The sequence below is a fragment of the Anolis carolinensis genome, chromosome 3 (genome assembly GCF_035594765.1).
Source record: "Anolis carolinensis isolate JA03-04 chromosome 3, rAnoCar3.1.pri, whole genome shotgun sequence".
Taxonomy (NCBI): Eukaryota; Metazoa; Chordata; class Lepidosauria; order Squamata; family Dactyloidae; genus Anolis; species Anolis carolinensis.
Window position 1 is genome coordinate 245,285,015 of NC_085843.1, and position 16,358 is coordinate 245,301,372.

Sequence of the window (16,358 nt, forward strand, 5' to 3'; positions counted from 1 at the left end):
GCAGAAAATGTTATATTTCAGCATGACTCAGACCCTAGTAAAATCAAAATTTAAGTCTTTAACAATATGCATGGGAAAGGGATCTATACTTGATTTTTAATGTATTTTGCATATGATGCCAGCAAAGTTTGTGTTGGAAGAAAGCTGCTTTTTATTATTAAGCAAGTATTTATCTAAAAATGCATGAAACTGTTTGCAAAATTTTTGCCTCTAAATATTGAGTACTGTGGGAAAACAAAACTCTGTATTATGAGTGTGTATGGATCAAACATGATGTAACATAGCGCCTCTATGGAACCTGTTTAATGTAGGTTAACATACTCTAAAGGCACCACTGCTGATCTTGGAAGCTAAACAGAATCAGATCTGGTTAGGATTAGGATGGGAGACCATCAAGGAAAACCAGGTGCTGCAGGCTATATTTTGAAAGTAAAAACTGGCAATGGTACCACCTCTATGTATTTTTTGTCTAAGAAACCTTAAGAAATTCATGGAGGCACTAGAAGTGACTTGAAGGCACATCTGCAAACCTACCAGTCATTTCCTCTTTCTGAGGAGCTCTTGTTGTGTAAGAAGGGGCATAGTTCTTTTTCAGTTCTCAGCATCCTCTCCCTGAATAGTTTGGAAAAAAATAATATCAGTAAAATAAGTGTAAATTGGAGTTGCTTCAAGATAGTGTTAGTACTTCCCACTTCCAAGTGTAACTGACAGTTCCCGTTAGATGAATCAAAGTCCAGAACAATACAGTAACAAGGTTCTTCTTAAAGTTTAGTTGCAATCTTTTTTTCCTGCAATTTGAATCCATTGCTTGTGTCTGGAGACCAGGACACCAATTAATGAATACAAATTACAGGGAAAAAAGTTTCTACCTAATTATTAGGAAGAACTTTCTGATGCCAACAGCTGTTCGGCAGTGAAATACACTACCTTGGAGGGTGGTGGAGTCTCCTTCTCAAGAGGATTTCTAAGCAGGACTGGATGGCCATCTGCCAGGGCTACTTTGATTGTGTGTTCCTGCATGGCAGGGGAATGGACTGCCATGGTCCTTGGGGCCTTTTCCAACTCTATGTTCTATGAAATACTAGCATGCAAAGGCTGAGAAGTCTGGCTGGTTAAGCTTTTTGCACTGAGCTTTTAAATGCAGTGGCAAAGTTTTATGGTTCACAGGGTGCACAGAAGTTCAAAATACCTCTTAACAGAAATATTAGGTGAACCTTTTTTCCTCTATAATTATTATAGAACACACAATTGTGTTTCTTGAAAATTTTATTTCAATTTAAATTATGGGGCCAGCCAGATTTTCTAATAAGAAATGCATTCATTTAAAAGAATGAGATGCTTCTGTGGAAGAAGAATTACAATTGCATACATCATTTTAAAAAACTCACATTAAATAACTTTTAGTTATATCTGTAAGCCTTTCACGCAGATAAGAAACCACTTCCAGTACAATAGTTTTTTAATATGAATAGCACATCAAATGGTCTTAAATACAACTTTTTTAATGCCAACAATCCAAGGATTAATGTTTTTAAAAAGTTTGAGCCACTTTCCCCATGCCAAAGAGCAGAGAAGCAAAACCAATATCCAACCCCATCTTTTAACTTCTTTATATACACACATACAGAACGTTTAGCATTTCTACTTTCCCCCCCTAAAATGGAAGCCTTACACATAATGGAGAATAACTTGCCAAGGAATATTTTCCTCCTCTTAACTACGATAAACCAAAATATAAAAAAGGACAGAGTACTGAACTACAATATCTCATGGCCAGTTTTATGGTCTATGTGAATGATTTAAGAGGTTTGCGATTACAGATTCTTCTTTCAATAGACATTTGAATCACTTTGCAAAGGACAGGTTATGTATGATTTCCAAGAAAGCATGACAATGCTGAGATATCCATTATTACCAGAATCACATTTGCTGGAGATATTTTCTTACTTCCTTCATGAAGACTTTAAAAATTAGCTAAAATGTCAATCAGAAGATTAGTTTAATTATTGGTGAAATAATTTAACAAGAAAGAAGCTAGAAAGCAATAAATAATTCTATAGCATTCTCAGTCAGGTTCAATCATGCAGAATCTGAACTTTCATACTCCTTATCTGTAAGGTTGATTGGTTGTGATTTCAGAACTACTATTTAGATTAATAGATACAATTTTGATAACATAGTTTAGATACACTTAGCATTTTTGTTATGATCACAGTAACAAAAGTGGTGCAAAATCAGTCTTTTAAAAAATAAATACTGACAGTTTGCAGCATTAAGGAATAAGATATTGACATAAAGATAGTTATGAAATTATGGGTTCTGATGTAAAGGGCAATTGTATGTTACTTACTGTCACAACTATCATACTGAATATTAGCTATATGAACAGAAGAGAGGTTCTCTATATACCCACAAGAAAAACAAACTGATATTAATTTAGCATAATCTTCATAATTTGTAATTGGCTGAATACAGCACTAATATAAATGGATAAGGCCAACACTGAAGAATATAGGTTAGTGGGTTCCAGCACTATGTATTAGTCTATCCTAAGGGATGGCACCCGATTAGACCAGAGAATGCAGGAAAAAGGGGGTTCTCTTCCTTTTGATGCTGCAGTATTTAAGAAATGTGAAATCAGCATTTTCATGTGATCCATTATAATGAGCTTTCATTTTGCAAAACTCAGTATCAGGTAAAAGTTACAGACTAATACATTAACATTCCTCTGCTGTACAAATTAAATCATGTTTAAAAGAAATGAGCAGCCTAGGAGTTATATACAAAAGAAATCAACAAGCGTTGTTGAAATGAAATGCGAAGTGTCACTGCTAAGTTCTACTGCCTGAAACGCCTTTGAAGTAAGATGAACAAAAACCCTTATAACATATTTCCAAGTCTACAACTCAGTTCTCAGAAAAATCACTCTTTCCAAAACAAAAACAAAAAACCCTATAAAGCAGTGAAAGGCATATATACATTTTCCTTATGAACTTGGAGATTTAACTCTTTGAGAAATTGCTATGTTTCTGTATCAGTTTTATTTGCAAGACAACTGTTCATCCCAGTAAGCTCACATCTTAAGATACATATCCCCTTTGATTACAAATAAAGCACTGCACATTTTTTAAAAAAATCAAGGCATACAATCTTATACTATGGTGCCAAATATGCACAGATCACATTGTGCTCGCATCTCATACAAGGTTAAGTGCAAACGTACGGATTGAATCAGATTTGCAAGCATGCACCCCATCACTTAAACTACTCTAACACCTTCTCTCCTATCCCAAACTACCATCTATAGGTTTGCTTTCATGAGCCAATCATCTCCCCCTCCCCCCGGACTTCTAAAAACAAGCAGTGTGCTTGAATTCAGACACAAATACCAAGAAAAGTCCACATTGTGCAAGAAAGCAGCAGCTAGGTTTGTCAACTTGGACTAAAAAATAAAGAGAGAAAAACAAACACTGTTCACTGAACAGCAGATTAGCAGTAATGTTCCTCATGAATTGATAAGAGTGCCTGATGCTGAATATCTAACAGCAAATGCTGAATTTGGATTTAATATTTTAGGGATTTATAGGAGATTAAGCTTCTTGCTGTGCTGGTCTTTTCAAATCCCTGATCTGTTTAACTAAATAGGTCTTCTCATCATTAAATTGTTCATCCTCGGTCCTGTCGTTCTGAAACTTGCTGAGGAACTCAATAAGTTTGGTCTGGTTCTTTAGAAGAATATCTAAGATGGGCTGCGTCTTGTTTGGGTTGGCTACAAACACCTGCAAAAAGGAGGAGAATGAACGCAAGAAATATTCAGTTAATGTACTGGGCACCATTAACAGCGGAATACAGATTTATACTTAACATAAAATTACAAGACAAGCCTATAATGTAGTAAAATGCCACAAGCAATACATGCATAATTATTGGCATGTGATTTCATAGTAGGTAAAGGTAAAGATTTCCCCTGACATTAAGTCCAGTCGTGACTGACTCTGGGGGTTGGTGCTCATCTCCATTTCTAAGCCGAAGAGCCGGCGTTGTCCATAGACACCGCCAAGGTCATGTGGCCGGCATGATTGCATGGAGCGCCGTTACCTTCCCGCCGGAGTGGTACCTATTGATCTACTCACATTTACATGTTTTCAAACTGCTAGGTTGGCAGGAGCTGGGGCTAACAGCAGGCGCTCATTCCGCTCTCGGAATTTGAACCTGGGACCTTTCGGTCTGCAAGTTCAGCAGCTCGGCGCTTTAACACAGTGCCACCAGGGGCCTGTAATTTCATAGTGCGTAGGGTCAAATCCACTTAAATTACATAATGGATTATTATTTTCAGGAATGTCATGTATTAATGGAATAAATGTCTGCCAAAAGTCTACTACAATTTATAAAATTGTGTAGATTTTTGAAAATATGTATTTGCATCCATTAAAAAATTTTAACTATTAGAAAGACACAGTGTCTTTACTGCGTAAATTGTACTATGTGTTCAAGCAGTCATTATTATAATCAAAGAACAAATGCACGCAGAAAGGTGGGCGTATTATCTGACATTACAAAACCTTAAGGAATTGTTAAGTGATCCAGGTTACTCGGACTTCAACAAAAAACATTATCCTCAAAACAAGACTAGCTGCAAAAGAGTAACCAAGCTAATAGAGAAACTATTTGTATTACAAAATTGCCTCTCCATTGCTTTTGAATTAGCAAATTAATTATTGCATTCTGAAGTGTAAGTAGGCTAGTGCTAGTAGACATCCTTAAAAGTTTGAACATCATTATGAATACAGTTTAAAAGATTTTTTTTACCTTAAAGACATGAAAGGCCTCAAACTGAATGTTGCGACTCTTGTCTCGTAAAAGGTTCATCATGAGCTTGAGATTTTCAGGTTTACTGATGTATTTTGTCATAATTGTAAAGTTGTGCCTATCCAACAACAATTCACCAAGCAGCTATAGAAATAAAAATGGTGTGAGGCTTTTTGGTTCATAAAGATTTGCATAACCCAACACACCACCAGCAACCGTTAACAAAAGCAAAAGTTACATTCAGAAACGTATTAGACTACAGTTATTTTTTGTTTTGCATGAGCTAGACACTGCCATTATGTGATGTCATTATAATAAAGTTCCCTCTCTGTGCTATCTATATGACCAGTGGAGGGCAGTTTGGTTCATTTTGATGATTTTAAGGAAGATCTGGGTATAGGTGTGCAAGTTTCTTTTAAGATTAGACAAGAAAGAGCATAGTGTGTGTGTGTGGGGGGGGGGGGGGTTGGTGGTTGTAGATAAAGGTAATGGAGACTTCTCTATTTACATCATTATAAACAATAAAGTTCTGATCATCTACAAAATTTAAGTGAGTTGTAGCATGCTACACAAATCTGTTGCAGGTTGATCTGTGATACCTGGGTTGGCTCCTCTGCATAGCGGTTTTCACACCTTGAATTTAGTGATCATAATATTTGCTCTTACAGATGAATTGGCACAAAAATTGGGTGTGCAGTTCAAAAAGATGATGGGCATGTACATGTTATTTAAAAAGTGCTTTTAAACACAAACCACGCTTTTGACAAAGCTGTTAACAACTAAAGATAAGAGTTATTAATAAACAGAACTTAATAATTTGGAAGGATCTGTATACTGAAATTCTCTTTAATAAGGAACTTTCCATGGCAGCTGTACAATATCATCACTAGTAGAAATCTGTGGAATATTTTTGGTGTAAAAACTGTACTAAAAGCTAAATGGGGTTTAACATACTGGTTTCCTAAAGCATGAATTCTTCAAATTCTTGTAAGCAGAGGCAAACAAATGGCTAGCACCACCCAATGAAAAGAATCATTCCAAGAACAGTGCTAAAGTTAGGCTAATACCAGCAGGGAGTATCTTTTTACCTTAAGAGACTGTCGTTTTGTCACATAGTTTTCTGAGTGAAGCAACTTCTCATATTCACTGAAGAACTGAACGGAGAAAGGAAATAAAAATCAGGACTTTCCCACCTATCCAATAGTCTGATCCAAATGATTTCACTGACCTGGAAACACAACTATGAAACCCAGAAATAAAAAGAAATGAAGACTTAAAAATTAAATTATTTTGCTTTTTAAAATGTTATATATATATATATGTTTTTCATTTTAATTGCATTTTTGTTTCGGGGGGACCTTTCTGTTTCATGCCATCCGAATGGACGGTACAAAATGGAAATACAAATAAATAAATGCAACAAATACCGTGCACATTTCTAGTAGACAGACACAACTGTAGCCTCCCATGATTTCACCAATCTTCAGGCTCTCTCCAGCACTCAGTGGAGTTGTTTTAATTTTATATATGGGATGCCATTTTACCACTCCATTGTATACAATGGGACTTAAGTACCCAAAGATTTTGTATCCATGAATAAATGAATGAATGAATGAATGAAAAATACATTCACTTTACTGGTATTCAAGGCAGAAAATCTATGACGTTTTAGAAAGAATGGTTCAGAGGCTAGAACAGAGGTAGGCAAAGTGCAGCCTAAAAACCCTGTTTCCCACTCTGTATCCTTTGTTATTGATGAATTCTTTAAAAAAAAAAAAGCTTGCATTTACAATTTGCCATCAACATTCAATGGAAAACTAATGTACTACAGTGAATGGAGAAAAGGAACTAATGCCACCTCAGGGGGCCAGATGCTCAAAAAAAATCACAATATTCCTTTCCCTCTAAATGTACACTGGATGAATGAAAAGATTTATGATTTTTATTTCTGTTCAACTGGCAGAAAGGGAAATGTGATATAGGTGAATGGGGCAGATCATACAATGGCAGAGATGCCAACAGTTTAATATCCAGTATTTTCCAAGGAAGCACACATTTAAGTAAAGGACAGGTTTTGGGGTCAAAATTATGGATTTTGACATGACCTATAGATAAGTTGAATGTCATTCTATGGAGAGGGGAAAAGCCCCAATGTTGCCTCAGGAGACTAGACGTCCCTGGCTACCGCCATTTCCCCACTCAGGTTCAAAAAGAGCAAAGCAGCAATGCAGTGGAGAAAGTAGAGGGTCTAGGTCCTTGTTTTAGGTTCTTCTGGAACAGTCTAAGTTCTTGGCTTTTGCTAATCTACTCAGTGGAAGGGATGGCTCCTTTTTTGATAAGTGGTAAGGTGCAGTACTCACACTGATTTTTAGACTTAGACATGATGATATAGGGTGAATGTTCCACAGACTTTACAAAACATTCATTTGTGCTTAGGGAAAGGAGAAATAGCAAAGAGCACCAAACACTAGATCATCCCTACAACTTTGAAGTCTCTTCTAAAACATGCGGATTGTGGTGGTCGCACTGAAGAAAACACATACACACATTACTGTGACTAGCTACCAGTTTCATAACTAAACAATCTGCCCTTAAGTTCTCTGCATGACTCCATGCCCCTCAATCCAACAAATACATCTTTTGAAGTGTTCTGATTCAGTCCACCTTGGAGCAGCACCATGTCATCTAAGACATCTTGGAAATCAGCTTCAATTTGGACTTCACTTCAGGATTTCATCAAATGGAAGAATATTCATAAAAGGAAATATTTTATTAGTATATCATTAATACCAACACTTCTGATACATTATGTCAGAAACAGAAATACATACCCTATCATAATGCTGTTCCAAGAACTCTGCACTCAGCAACTTGTGCCTTGTAAGTAAATCCTGCAAACAAAAGATTTTACTGTTATTTAAAAATATACTATTGTTACAGTTTTTCCCTTTCTCGTGGAAATAATGTTTTTCCATATTAGGCATATGGAAAAAATATGTTTTCCATATTTTAGGATCCAATACATGTATTTACCTTTCAAAGTATGACAAATATAATTATGATCTCACGAATATTTAGTGAGTATCTGTAGATCACATAATGCTTTTAGTTCTTATTCAGTTGATCTAAATGTTCCACTGTGGGTTACAATGTGACAACAAAATATATAATCCTGCCCCACCATTGAGAAAGGGTTAAGTTAAAGCAATGGACTGATAACTGAGGCTAAACTTTGTTTCTACTACCAAATTAGGGCTGACTTGGAAATGGGAGAGAATACTTGTAAGAAACATTTTGAGTGTTTGTCCTTTCACTGTATTAGGTGAACAAGTAAGTGGAGATGACATTTCAACCATCCAATAAGCACAGCTCTTTGTCTGCATTTGCTTCTTTTATCTCTAGTGATATTAACAGAACTAGTTAGTTAAGGGTTGGGGCTGGTGGGAGGGCGGGAAGGGTGTTAATGGACTATGCCGATGCACTTGAGCACTTATGGACATTGCGGCATAATTAATATTCTTCTGCACTTTGACTATAAGCCATTACTACCTCTGACCCCAATGAAATCCCCTTTTACTCCAAGGATGAATTAGCTCCCCGCTCTAGCACGTGTCACTTTACAACCTTTAAGGTGAGAAGGGAGGGAGTCCCAGAACACATTATAACTCCCAAAGTGGGGGAGAGGAGAGAACTATCTTTATCTTTAAAGGGGAGAGAGCAGGTAGCAATAAATTAGATCACTGCTTAGGCTAATAGCTAGTGTTACCACAATGACAGACCATGTAATGGGGGTGGTGGTCAACCAATGGCTGAGGGGCCCCCATCGAAGTAATCCAGGGGAGGGGGAGATACGGGAAAGGGAGGCATAAACCAATTCGGCCTAGGGAAAGAAGGAGAGTGCTTGTAGATTTAAAACGGCCTCCTGATATAGTAAATTTGGGTGCCCAGGTTGGCGGTCCCTCCAGTTTGAGGGTGGTGATGTTGAACGCCAGGTCTGTCAACGGAAAAACAGCGATCATCCAGGATCTTATCCTGGATGAGCGGGCAGACCTGGCGTGCATAACGGAGACCTGGTTGGACGAGGCTGGGGGGGCCAATCTCACCCAGCTTTGTCCACCAGGCTATACCGTGCAGCACCAACCAAGATCTGGAGGAAGGGGAGGAGGGGTTGCAGTGGTCTACAAGGAGTCCATCCCCCTGACCAGGTGCCCCATCCCGCAGTCAACCTTGTTTGAATGTGCTCATCTGAGGGTAGGGGGCCGGGGCAGTCTAGGGATTCTGTTAGTGTACCGACCACCCCGCTGCACTACAGTCTCCCTGCCTGAGCTAGCTGGGGTGGTCTCGGGCCTGGCGTTGGAGTCCCAATGGCTCATTGTGCTGGGGGACTTCAATGTCCATGCCGAGACCACTCTTTCCGGGGCGGCTCAGGACTTCATGGCCGCCATGGCAACCATGGGGCTGTCCCAATTAGTATCTGGCCCTACCCACAGAGCGGGGCACACACTTGACTTGGTTTTCTGCCAGGGATGGGAGGAAGGTGGCGGTGTGGAGGAGCTCACCATCGCTCCGTTGCCATGGACCGACCATCACCTGGTCAGGTTTAGACTTACTGCGCCCCCCCAACCTCCGCAGGGGTGGAGGACCTACAAAAATGGTCCGCCCCAGGAGGCTTATGGATCCGGATGGATTCCTGACGGCTCTTGGGGAGTTTCCCGCCACCTTGGCTGGTGATTCTGTCGATGCTCTGGTCGCCCTCTGGAACAAGGAGGCGACTAGGGCAATAGACACAATTGCTCCGGAACGTCCCCTCTCGAGTACCCGAGCTAAACCATCTCCTTGGTTCACTGAGGAGCTGGCAGCGATGAAGCGAAAGAAGAGGGAACTAGAGGGCGTGTGGCGCTCTGAGCCGAGCGAGTCAAACCAAACACAGCTATGTTCCTATCTTAGGACATATGCTGCGGCAACAGACGCTGCAAAGAATTCTTTCTTTGCAGCTAATATTGCGTCCGCAAAGAACCGTCCGGCGGAGCTGTTCCGAGTTGTCAGAGGTTTGTTATATCCCGTCTCCCAAGACGGGATCCCTGACAACTTGGCAGCCCGCTGTGAAGCATTTGCTCGGTTCTTTGCGGACAAAGTTGCTTTGATCCGCTCTGGCTTTGACACCATATTAACGGCAGCTTCCGAGGATGTAACACGAGCACCTGCTTGTCCCATTTTGATGGATTCTTTTCAATTGGTTGAGCTCGAGGATGTGGACAAGGTGCTTGGAGAGGTGAGGGCTACCACATGCATCCTAGACCCCTGCCCATCCTGGCTAGTGAGAGAAGCCAGAGGGGGGTTGACCGAGTGTGTGAAGGTGGTGGTGAATGCCTCCCTTCGGGAAGGCATTTTTCCAGCGAGCCTCAAATTGGCTGTGATCAAACCGCTGTTGAAGAAGCCATCACTGGACCCCACTCAATTGGAGAACTTTCGGCCTATTTCCAATCTCCCCTTTTTGGGCAAGGTCGTGGAACGTGTGGTGGCCGCACAACTCCAGGCATTCTTGGTTGACACTGATTTTCTAGATCCGGCGCAGTCTGGTTTCAGGTCGGGGCATGGTACCGAGAAAGCCTTGGTCGCCTTAGTCAATGATCTACGCCGGGAACTGGACAGGGGGAGTGTGTCCCTGCTGGTTCTGCTGGACCTCTCAGCGGCCTTCGATACCGTCGATCACGGTCTCCTTCTGGGGCGCCTTGCCGGGATGGGTCTCGGAGGTACTGTTTTGCAGTGGCTCCGGTCCTTCCTGGAGGGTCGTACCCAGATGGTGTCATTGGGGGACACCTGCTCGACCCCACAACCATTGTCTTGTGGGGTCCCGCAGGGTTCAGTAGTGTCCCCCATGTTGTTCAACATCTACATGAAGCCGCTGGGAGAGATCATCCGGAGTTTCGGGGTGAGGTGTCATCTGTACGCAGATGATGTCCAGCTCTGTCACTCCTTCCCATCTGTCACTAAGGAGGCTGTTCAGGTCCTGAACCGGTGTCTGGCCACTGTGTCGGACTGGATGAGGGCCAACAAATTGAAATTGAATCCAGACAAGACGGAGGTCCTCCTGGTCAGTCGTAAGGCTGAACAGGGAATAGGGTTACAGCCTGTGCTGGATGGGGTCGCACTCCCCCTGAAGACACAGGTTCGCAGTCTGGGGGTCCTCCTGGACTCATCGCTGAGCCTGGAGCCCCAGGTCTCGGCGGTGGCCAGGGGAGCCTTTGCACAACTAAGACTTGTGCGCCAGCTGCGCCCGTTCCTTGGGAGGTCTGACTTGGCCACGGTGGTCCATGCTCTGGTTACAGCTCGTTTGGATTACTGCAACGCTCTCTACGTGGGGTTGCCTTTGAAGACGGCCCGGAAGCTCCAACTAGTACAACGGGCGGCAGCCAGATTAATAACTGGGGCGGCATACAGGGAGCGTACCACCCCCCTGCTAAGCCAGCTCCACTGGCTGCCGATATGCTACCGAGCCCAATTCAAAGTGCTGGTCTTGACCTATAAAGCCCTAAACGGTTCTGGCCCAATTTACTTATCCGAACATATCTCCTCATATGAGCCAGCTAGATCCCTAAGATCATCTGGAGAGGCCCTGCTCTCGGTCCCACCTGCCTCGCAGGCGCGGCTGGTGGGAACGAGGGACAGGGCCTTCTCGGTGGTGGCTCCCCGGCTGTGGAACACCCTCCCCACAAATATCCGACAAGCCCCAACTCTTCTGGGTTTCAGAAAGGCTGTAAAAACATGGCTGTGTGCACAAGCTTTTAACGAGTCATACGATAACGTCGACATGGTCCGATTGAAGGCTGAAGCATGAGGTTTTTAGACAAATGGAGCTAATTTACATATTTACATATTTAATTTTTATAATGTATTTTAATGATGTATTTTTATAGTTTTAATTGATTGTGTGTACTGTTTTTGTTTCATTGTTGTGTTCTTGGCATTGAATGTTGCCAACTGTGTAAGCCGCCCTGAGTCCCCCCGGGTGAGAAGGGCGGGGTATAAATTCTGGAAATAATAATAAATAATAACTAAGTCTGGCTGGCTATGTAACATCCTTATATTATCTCATCCACTATGTACAAGTCCAAATTATCTGGCATCACCTATGGTATATGGCTACATGTGAATATTTAAAGAAATTACTAATGCCAGTTTGTTTTTGTTTGCTTAGCTCGTGTGCTACAATAACCTTTTATGTTCATTCACAACGTTGGTATCTTGTGTACATCAAGTGGTAACATTGCCAATTAAATCCATTTCAATTTTAGGTTATGACACAACATAATGTAGAAAAATCAAATGCTGGGGCTGAATACTTTTGCAAAGCATTGTGTCTTCTGGACAAGAAATCCATGTTCTGACAAGCTTTTCTGGTTAAAAAAAATCCCTCCTAATGTTATTACTATAATTTTATTAATACTAGTCTATAGCTGTTATCTTTGCTGGCATAAAATGGCTAGTGTTATGCAATTTCCATATTTTTAATCTGTTGTAGTCTTTCTGGAGGTTAGTGGACGAAGCTTAATACGTAATAAGAAGTTATTTTTAAAAAGACCACACTACCTTAAAAGTGGCAAATGCATCTGAAGCAATGTCAAATGTTGACATTTCCACGTATCTGAAGAAGTCATAAAACTGTTCTGACCACAAGATTATTTTTGCCAGTGGTTCATGTCTGATGCACTCTCTTAACATGATTCCACAATTCAAAGCAATTTCTGGAGACTCATATCTGTGAAATGATAAATCAACATAAATACATGACATGCAATCATAGCAAGATATCATATAGATTTCCTTTACCTGTTTTTAGTGACCTCAGAATTTAGTAGACTCTTATCAGTACTGACCTTCTGGGATAAGTGGAGTAAAGAGTTCGAACAGATAAGTAACATTTCATATATTTCGTGCTCATGTTGATCTTACAATTGTGCTTTGGGATACAGCAGCATCCTAGTCAGGAAATGAAGGCTTTTACTCTAAAAAAGAGTGACTTTCCCAGAATAAGAACTATTATAAAAATTAAGGGAATCACAAAATTATGTCCTATGACTTTCCTTAAAGATAAAAGAAAGGAGATGATGGATAATTATTATTATTCTGTTTATTATTATTCTGTTATTTATATCCTGCTTTTTCTCTCCTTAAGGAGACTCAAAGTAGTTAATATCAAAAGCATTACAATACAATTTAAAATATACAAATATTTATTGTAACTCTGATCACTGTGGTGACAAAAAACAGTCAAGGAAAATAATTGGTTTCCATTTCATAAAAAGCTTCCAAAGTGTTTTTAAACTGACAAATGCTTATAATTATGTGATTTCTCGCATTAATAAACTGACTTTATAGATTTTTAAAAGAGACATCAAGATTTCATATCCTTTTGGAACGAAACAAAGGCAAACATCTGTTTTCCAAACAGACCTAAAACACTGAAGCTTCACTTTTGTTTCATTGTGAAAGGATGCAAAACAAAAATGTCAAGCATAATGCTCTGATGGAACAATGCAGATGATATAAGGAGAGGAAAACAGCAATCTGGCAGGGAGTATACACAATGAATTGCCATTTATTTAGGCAAGCTTGGAGAAATGGTGTTATCATAACTATGGGGATATGAGTTGTATTAAAAAACCATGGGGTGAAATTGTGGCATAAGATTCTATTCCTAAATCCTGCTTGGTGAACAAAAGACAAATGGCCATTGTTTAAAGGCCAAGTTGTGCAGCAAACTATACAAACAACTCTGGATGTGACATTTCCAAAGACAAGCTTCTGCAACAGTAACTCCATCCACAAAGACAATTCAGGAAATTTCATACAAAGGTATATTTCAGCTATATCTTTTTTTTATTTCTGAATGGTATAGTGAACTGTCTTAAATAGAGAACACAAGCAAAAACTTCCAGACTCCTCTTTGTGGCTGTTTTGATGCATGGTTACGTATATATATGCACCAGGAGTTATGTTTAGCATTAATTTTGGATGTTACTGTGTAGTTCACTGTGTATTTTAGGTCTATTCCTCTTTTGTTTCTCCCAATCAGCTATAGGCAATGCACATCATACAGTAGGCATGTGCCTCTTGGTCAACTTTTAAGAGCCCCAGTGGCCCATCCTACCACAGATTTTTCCACCAAACACTTAGTGGTGCAAGAGTGAGAAGAGTAGCATTTTAATTGTTTCTTTTAATCAAGAGGATTTACAAGGGGATTCAGAAAGAAATGTCCCCGCCACCAGACTTGAAGCAGTTTATCCCTGCTCTGCATAAAGACAGACAACGATAATTCATCATCACGATCTGTTTGTTTGTTTTTCCTTACAAGCACAGTCACAAGCACAGTTAATGTATTAGTAAAGGCTAGATGTACAGATATAAGCAGATTGTATCAATTTTTACAATTCTAGGCGATGTAGAGGACTGCAGATTAGGTATCAAGATGCACTTGTAGAACACAGCCACTGTCTGAACTACAGTAGTCTCACTTATCCAACACTCGCTTATCCAACATTCTGGATTATCCAACGCATTTTTGTAGTCAATGTTTTCAATATATCGTGATATTTTGGTGCTAAATTCGTAAATGCAATAATTACTACATAGCATTACTGCGTATTGAACTACTTTTTCTGTCAAATTTGTTGTATAACATGATGTTTTGGTGCTTAATTTGTAAAATCATAACCTAATTTGATGTTTAATAGGCATTTCCTTAATGCCTCCTTATTATCCAACATATTGGCTTATCCAACATTCTGCCGGCCCGTTTATGTTGGATAAGTGAGATTCTACTGTAACCTTATATAGAAACCACAGCAGTTACTACCTTAGTTATACAATATATCATACATACCCTTTCAACAGCATGAACAGTATATTTTGCTGAGTGCAGATATATTCAACTGTGGGTGTTCTTGTACCAATCTGTCTTCTCAGAATGTTGTTGAATATCTGAGCCACGTCTTTTTTACCCTATCAAAATGCAAGTAATACAGCATTTTAACATTTGGACACCTATAAGGAGTAACATCAGAATCAGGTAACATCATGCCTTTAAAGCAGGAAACTGAATTAACTCAGTACAATGCCTTGCACTTGCCAGTTCCCAAGAAAACTCCAAGCATGTGCTAAAGTGATAGCCATTTTAACATTATGTAAGCTTACAATTAAATCAATGATATGCTTTCAGCCTACAGGATTTTATCTTCTAGGATAAACATTACTATAATAGTAACTGAAGCTTTCATTCTGCAGCTATGAAAAAATGTTTCTGGCTGTTACTGAGAAAATCCTCCTTTTTCAGCATGATTGAATCATGTCTAAAAGAAAACAAACTTGTTATGGTTCAAGATTTTATCCCATGACTTGCCATGGGTTGTTTTCTATTTATAATGCAAACTTTGTGTTCTATGGTTATTTATATCAAAATGCAACATTTACCATCTCCATGAGACAATTACTAACAACTATTTGATTTTCTTTTTACCTGGACACAATCCAGTCCACTGCAGGCACATCTGTATTAGCTGGACTTTATTGATTCAGGTTTGTTTAGTATTTCTCCCTGTTTCCAAACCCAAAACCATAGATGTACAAGTGATAGTAGAAACCATTTTTGTCACACCCAGAATATAAATTCATTTTTTCCCGTAATGCCCTTCAGAGAGCATGGGGCATTTTACTATGTTTTTTTGTCCCCTGGAACAATTTGAGTTCAAAGAGAGCCTTTTGATAAAACATGAAGGGACTTCCTGTGGTTTAAAAACAATTATCTTGGGCCTTTAAACGTGATGAAAATATATCCCACACTCCTGAGGGGACATATATTTTTATCATTCTTTTGTGGAGGCGTGCACTGGGGAATGTGGCCCTCAGTCTGCCACAGTCAGTGTAAACTATGGGACTAGCACCTTGCAAAATAATACTGAAACAATGGCATTGCTCCTCACAAGGCAGCAGTTAAAGTATCACCCAGCCAAAGGAGCTAAGCTTTTGACTAAGGTCAACATGCTCAGTCTTTGCTGACCAGGCTGTTTTTAAAATTTTAATTCCATTAAGCAGCACCAAAATTCTTTGTTCTACCAATGAGTCCGGCAGTGTTTCTGAAAATTCCTCACCCAAACCCCACATATCACAACAATCCTCCGTCATTCAGAAACTCGGCCAACTTTTCTCAGAGTCCCATTATTTGTCCTGGACTTGCCACTAGCAACAGCATTTCCTTGTTAGTTACATAATGAACTTTGTGACAGTTCACAATAATAAACAATTCATTATTTGTATGAACTAGTTACTACTTCTGAGTGATGTAACTATGGTCATGATGATAAACATACCGTACTAGGAGAGGTGAAGAGTAAAAGTTATATGAACTGATCTAAGCAGCAGAAGATGTTTTAACAAATAATTTCCAGAGGAACCCATGAAAGATCATAACAGTAACTGAAACAGTACACATGGTAATTTATTTTCAATAGAGATAAAAGGCTTTCCTCTCATTTATATACTGCATTCATGGA

At 39.7% G+C, this 16,358-nt stretch overlaps 1 protein-coding gene across 3 annotated transcripts in view; it reads right to left on the minus strand.

Annotated features, from left to right (window-relative positions):
* Positions 1-1,441: 1,441 nt before the first annotated feature.
* The window catches only part of cab39 (calcium binding protein 39), a 70,096-nt gene continuing 55,179 nt past the window's right edge, over positions 1,442-16,358 (minus strand). For all 3 annotated transcript variants that reach the window (XM_008106305.3, XM_062976543.1, XM_062976544.1), the window contains exons 4-9: positions 14,693-14,811; positions 12,400-12,568; positions 7,641-7,700; positions 5,898-5,963; positions 4,810-4,953; positions 1,442-3,779 (exon numbers count right to left, since the gene is read on the minus strand). In XM_008106305.3, coding sequence (XP_008104512.1) covers positions 3,591-3,779; positions 4,810-4,953; positions 5,898-5,963; positions 7,641-7,700; positions 12,400-12,568; positions 14,693-14,811 — 747 coding nt within the window. In that variant the 3' untranslated portion in view covers positions 1,442-3,590. The remainder of the gene's footprint in view (positions 3,780-4,809; positions 4,954-5,897; positions 5,964-7,640; positions 7,701-12,399; positions 12,569-14,692; positions 14,812-16,358) is intronic.